Below are 6,054 nucleotides of genomic sequence, written 5' to 3' on the forward strand. Positions count from 1 at the left end.
AAAGACCACCAAAGCCTTGGATTGCCAACTGGACTAAGGAGCAGTTGGTGGAAAGAATGACTGCAGAAAGAGAAGAAATTTTGGTAAGTAAACATAATATGTTGCTTGTATTTTATTTACCTGAATGCTGCTAGCTAAAATATCTCATGTTTCAGGGGATTGTGAAGATGGCGGAGACAAGAGCAAGAGAAAAAATTAAAAAAAAAAGAAAAAAAAAAGAAAAAAAACAAGAAATCAAAAAAACAAAAAAAGGAAGGCGAGTCCAACATCGTCTTCGGAGACAGAAACAGCTACTGACAGTGACACTTTTACCTCTGAGTCTGAGACTCAACAAGACTCGGAGGATTCAGCAAGAAAACACCCCATCAAAAAGGGGAAAAAGTAAGTACCATACTTGGGTGTAATTTCTTTTTCGAGTTGGGTGTATTTTGTTGATCACGTTGGGTGTATTTTTAGTATGTTCTAAATAATCACTGTTTGCCTTCCAGAATGGACTCCAGAAAAAGAAAGCAGAGGCAAGAGGAGTCAGATTCTGATTCAGAATCTGAATCTGAACAAAGTGATGAGTAATGTCCTGAAATTATTACTCCTTTCTTTTGGCTTCATTATAAAGATTTCGTGTATTAACTGAAGTGTCTATTATTAACCTATAGGAGCAAAGAATCATCACCTGCAGAGAAGGAGAAGGAGAAGAAAAAAACAAAAACAACACCAAAAAAGTAAGCACTTCTTTGCATAATATTCTGTGATAAAATTAATTTTTTATTTCTGATTGGTACTCTTTTTTTCCACCCGTCTTGTGGAACCATTTAGGTGTATTGTGTGGATCAAGTTGGGTGTATGTTGTTTAATAAGTTGGAATATTAACTTTGTTGTGTTGGGTGTATATTGTCACAAAATAAAATTTTAAATAATATTCTTACAAAAAATTATGTTAGTATCTTGTGCATTCATTTGGGTGTATTTTATACCTGTATCTTATTTTGTATGAATAACATGAAATCTGTTTTAGAATACCGGCTGTGAACTTGGGAAGTGATGGTCCTTCCTCTCAAGGACACACAGAACAGAGTAGTGTAAACCAGCAGTCACAGAGCATGTAATTTCTCTTTCAAATAACTGTTACTTTTGTTCTTCTATTACCCTTCTACTTCTAATTCTGTATATATATTTTTTTAGAAAAAAAAAGCCCTTTATTATTTTATTCAAGAAAAAAAAAGGTAGGAAAAAAAAAGTAAAAACTGCAATTATGTAAGTTCTCAAAAAAACAAAGCCTGTCTTCTTTTTGAATTGTTCGGGTGTATTTCTTGAATTTCTTTGGGTGTATTTTAGGTTGAGTCCGTCTGATTCGAATATGATGATTGTGAGGGAACAGACACCGTCGGAAGCGCTTGCAATGTGAGTTTTCCAATAATATTTCAACCTTATAACCTTATTATTTTCAAAGGCGTTGTTAACCTTTCATTTTTCTTCTTGTTTAGAGTCCCGATTCAGGTTTTTGTGCCGGCATCCCAAACAACCACTGAGGCAGATTTTGAACCAACCCCTATGCTACAGATTGAAGGGACTACAGAAACGTAAGAAATAGTATTGAGTGTATATTTGTTTAGAGTTTGGGTGTATATTAGCTAACAGTTTGGGTGTATATTGTTCTTGATTAGTTTCTTTTACGCCGTGATTAATTTTTTGTAACTGTCCAGCACTCCTGAAACCCCCAAACAACTTCAAGAGACCACACCCACGGTTCCCCCAGCTCCAACTAAAATGTAAGTTCATCAGACTAAAATCAATCTTTGCTTATCATCCGTATATTCTTATTCTTATTCTTATTCTTATACATGATGACGCAGTCATCCAGACGCAGAAGACGCTGCTGCCTTGTTGATGATGGCACGGACAGCATCCTATGTTCCTAAAACAGATCCAGGGGTGCCATCATTCAGCCTTGGATTGACTGATTCAAGCCAGGAGGGGGCGTCAACGCAGGAGACAGAAAGGGAAAAATCTCCAGAAGCTACGAATTTGATAGAACAATTGGACAGTTTGGTCCAAAGAATAGCAAGCAGCGCGGCGAAAGGAAAAAACACAAGTCCACAAATTCAGAGGGAGACTGGGGGAGAAAGTTCTGCAAAGTTTGAAACTCCTGGGGGAATGAATCAAATTCCAGATGATATGAAACAAAAGTGCTACATCTGGGGGACGAGACTGAAGGAAGATGCAGATGGCAATACTGCAATACTTGAGGAAATAATCACCATATGTTAAAATATCTGGCCAAAAAACAAGGTATAAATTTGTGACTCTGAACATTAAACTTTGTGTAAATGAGATTTGTAATTTATTTTCTTCGTTTTCAGCTATGACTGCGCTATGTACGTTATGAAGTGGATGGAGTTAATTGAGCCGGAAAACATCAAAAAGGGGAAGTATCAATGGAATAATTGGCCACAGGTAACTGTTTTTAGAACCATATAACTCTGTATTACTTTACTGAATTAATATTGCTGTTTAATCAGCATATACTTTTTAATTGTAGGAGGAGGTGGACCACTATAGAGTGGAGTACGCATCCCGGATACTATTCAGTGAGATGAATACACAGAGAGATCGGGCAATAAGAGAGAGTAGTGCTATAAGGCTGTCGAAGCCATCCTCTATATTATTAAGTCCGTTTTGTCAGATTAATTCTGCTGATATAGAAACTGGGTAATCCAACTGCTTGGTAGTTTGTAAATTGAACAAATGATGTAAATATTTGCCATTTATCAACAACTTCTATTCCATGTATATTTTTTCCCATAGTTAAACTATCTGTGCTGGTAAACTGTCTGTGATGTATTCAAAAGCTGTATTACAGGTGGTAAAATATGAAGGAAAAAATCAAGGCATATATAAACTGTTACACCCAACGCAAGTCTAAAAATACACCCAAGATTGCATAAAATATACACCCAAACTGTCTATGCTGTATTCAAAATGTATGAATTACATGTACTAAAATATGAAGAAAAACATCAAATCAAATATAAACCCATAACCTAAGAATTTTTACAGCTTTTGATCTATATGTATCCATATATGTGTCTATATGTAAATTGTCAATGAACAAAAATACACCCAAAAGAACAGTGCTTTTACACCCATATTCTATAAAACTATACACCCAAAGAGTTATCCCCTGCTGCTGGTACCCTAAACTGATAACTCATAACGTGTCCTTGATATTGGCTGCAATTTGAATGCGCCGCTGATGCAGCATCAAAAAGGTTTATCTGAAATATAACACACACACATTACCTAAACTATTAACGAGAAAAATAAACTCAATCGCCACAAATTTAAAGAACATTACTTTTACCTCGCTTAAAACTTTCGTCTTCTTCTTCTTCGTGGCATTTGCGATCTGTTTCTCCAGCTTTGAACCTAGCCTGTTTTTTGGACGTCCTCTTGTTCGAATCCTTGGCGGGCTTTAAAGCTCGTTAACGGATTCCAAGTTGGCGTCTTCGTGCGATAAAGAAGATGTCCCCTTCCTTTTGGCTTTTAATGATTCCATCTCGGCCATGACGTTATTGTACGCACGGTGCAGAATTGCAGTCAGCTCCTCCGATTCGGAGGCAAATTCGCAGATATTTTGCGAACGAAAAACCAATTGGTCAAACCTCTTGCTTCTTGGCTCCATTAGTGGCTCGTCGTGGCTGCTCTTGATGTGTGTGTGTCGCCTCTTTACCTTCTTGCTCCATCGTTCCAGTATGTATCTCGGTGACACTTGGCTTACTTGTTCGAAGCTTAACATGCTTAGTGCATGACGGCACAGTATCCCTCTCGACTCGAATAATAAGCATTGGCATTTTACCTCGGCTGCCACTGAGTCGTAAGTAACCACAAACTTGTTGAATATTGAGCTGGAAACTTGTTCTCCGACGTCGTATACTGAATAGCCTAGAGCGGAATTCTTTAATCTGGTGATGCAATTCGCCTTTCCTTTGAATTGCGCTTGGACTTCCCTAAACTTTGCGTGAGTGTACGCATCTTGAAACTAAGCTTCAATGCAGGATTTGGTTGCACACGGTATGAGCGTATGAAAATCTGCAGTATCTGATTCTCTCTCTGCTTGCTCCCTGCTTCCGAGGCAATTATCGTATTTGACGAACTGAATAAGCGAGCTGTTCCGGGTGATATACTTGTTAAAAAATGAATGCATGCTCTCGCTCCTTTGTGTGCTTCTCATCCCTGCCCAGAAGTGGTGATCCAGATAGATAGGAACCCATATGTGACGGTCTTCGTACAGATCTGCATTATACACCCAAACACAGGCTGTAAATACACCCGAGGGGACATACAATTTACACCTCTGCTGCAGATTTTAAAAAGACATTACCTAAAAGCCACTTGTTGTCCGCAAGACCAAAATTCAGCAGAAAATCGTTCCAATTCCTATCGAATGAGTCTTTGCTATGAGAGTTCCAAACAACTTGGCTCATTTCTTGCTCGATATCGGCATGTCCCTTGTACCCGTTTAATTTGCTTGGAATCTTCTTCATGATGTGTCAAATACACCAGCGGTGAACTGTTGTTGGCATACAGGCCTCTAAAGCCCTTTTCATGGATGCGCACTGATCGGTGAGAAACCCTTTCGGAGCGTTTCCTCCCATGCAACGAAGCCAGCTTTGAAATAACCATTTGAATGATTCAATTTCTTCGTTCTTCTGTCATTCCGACCTTTGGAACAAGCTCGTCATCAACAACTGAGAGAGACTGCAAAATACACCGTGTCAGAACTGTGAATACACCCATAGATATGATTCAAATACACCCAATCATGTCTAATACGATACAACTCAACTACAGAATGACTTTTAAAGCCATAAACTGTAAATACACAGCCTGCAGATATACACCATCTTAGCCAATATACACTTCTGATGCGGATTCGTAAAAATAAATTAATTTAGCATCTTAAACAGGGGCAATTTGTTACCTGTTTGTGTTGTAGTTGGTGTCGAATGAAATGACGTCTCCGAAATACTCAAAGGCGGCTCTGCTTCTTGCATCGGCCCAAAAAGCCAGCTTAATCGATTGATCCTCTTCAAGTTGGATCTCAAAAAAGAAAAACGAAGCTCGAGTTGCAGAGAGAGAAAAAGGTAACCTAAACGAAGAAGATGCTAGTGAGAAAAGGAGAGGAAAAGAACGATGGAGAAGAAGGAGGGAAAACGCGCGAGAAGAAGAACAACGAAATCTCAAAATAACGAAAACAAAAAGGGAAAGAAATATTTTAAATCTGGTAGTTAGATATACGCGCGATGTTATATAGCGCGTGTAATCAACGTACCTGAAGCAGCGCATATTTTGATTTTATTGTTTAATGAACTTGTAAAGCATACAAGCCATTAGGGCTTGTATGCAGAGCTTTTCCGCACATTTAATATAAGCTTCACTTTGTAAATTAAAGTGGTTTAGATTACATTAAATTATAGACAAAATCCAGAAAGATTTCATCTTCAAAATTTCATATTAGAATCTTTTAATTTTTGTATAATGTAAATTTGGAAAATTTTAACTAAATAAAGAAACTACTCTAAAAGGATGTCGAGCTTCTTTCCTGGCTTGATGAAGTGAAGTTACTCGTAATAACTCGTCGAACCCAAAAGAGATGAAAGCCAATGGAATAAGCATATGAGTTGAGCCTTAATGAACCGTTCTGTTCTTAACAGCTATGATTTTGAAGAATGATAATGTGGGATTTGTTATCTTTAGTAATTATTTTTTAGTTCCCTCATCTGATTATCAAACAAGCTCTTCTGCTACTACCTGTCTTCTAATAAAAAATTGATTTAAATTTGTTTTTTAAAAATATATTTCTCAATGTAAAACAAAAATTTTAAATCTAGATTTTATTAGAAAAATCACATTATCAACTAATTTTTTTTTAGTTTAAATAACTAAAAAAGTGAGAAAAATAAATAAATCTTAAAATAATTTAATTTTTATGTATATATTTTTTATTCAATTAGGATTTATTATTACAAGAAAATTACTCATTCAACAACTCTTGAA

General features: G+C 36.8%; 2 protein-coding genes and 1 long non-coding RNA gene across 3 annotated transcripts; 2 read left to right on the forward strand and 1 right to left on the reverse strand.

Annotated features, from left to right (window-relative positions):
* LOC107608662 lies at positions 1,420-2,265 on the forward strand. The gene is made up of 3 exons (XM_021107911.1): positions 1,420-1,577; positions 1,701-1,766; positions 1,851-2,265. Exons 1-3 carry the CDS (start codon positions 1,549-1,551, stop codon positions 2,263-2,265), a joined length of 510 nt encoding a protein of 169 aa, XP_020963570.1. The 5' UTR covers positions 1,420-1,548.
* LOC110264705 lies at positions 2,382-2,829 on the forward strand. The gene is made up of 2 exons (XR_002350878.1): positions 2,382-2,451; positions 2,537-2,829. It is a non-coding gene; the product is annotated as an uncharacterized LOC110264705 (long non-coding RNA).
* LOC110264706 (protein FAR-RED ELONGATED HYPOCOTYL 3-like) lies at positions 3,924-4,688 on the reverse strand. The gene is made up of 2 exons (XM_021106761.1): positions 4,379-4,688; positions 3,924-4,290 (listed from the first exon to the last, which is right to left on the reverse strand). The coding sequence occupies exons 1-2, from the start codon at positions 4,539-4,541 to the stop codon at positions 4,037-4,039; spliced, it is 417 nt and encodes a 138-aa protein (XP_020962420.1). The 5' UTR covers positions 4,542-4,688; the 3' UTR covers positions 3,924-4,036.

The sequence above is a fragment of the Arachis ipaensis genome, chromosome B07 (assembly GCF_000816755.2).
Source record: "Arachis ipaensis cultivar K30076 chromosome B07, Araip1.1, whole genome shotgun sequence".
NCBI lineage: Eukaryota > Viridiplantae > Streptophyta > Magnoliopsida > Fabales > Fabaceae > Arachis > Arachis ipaensis.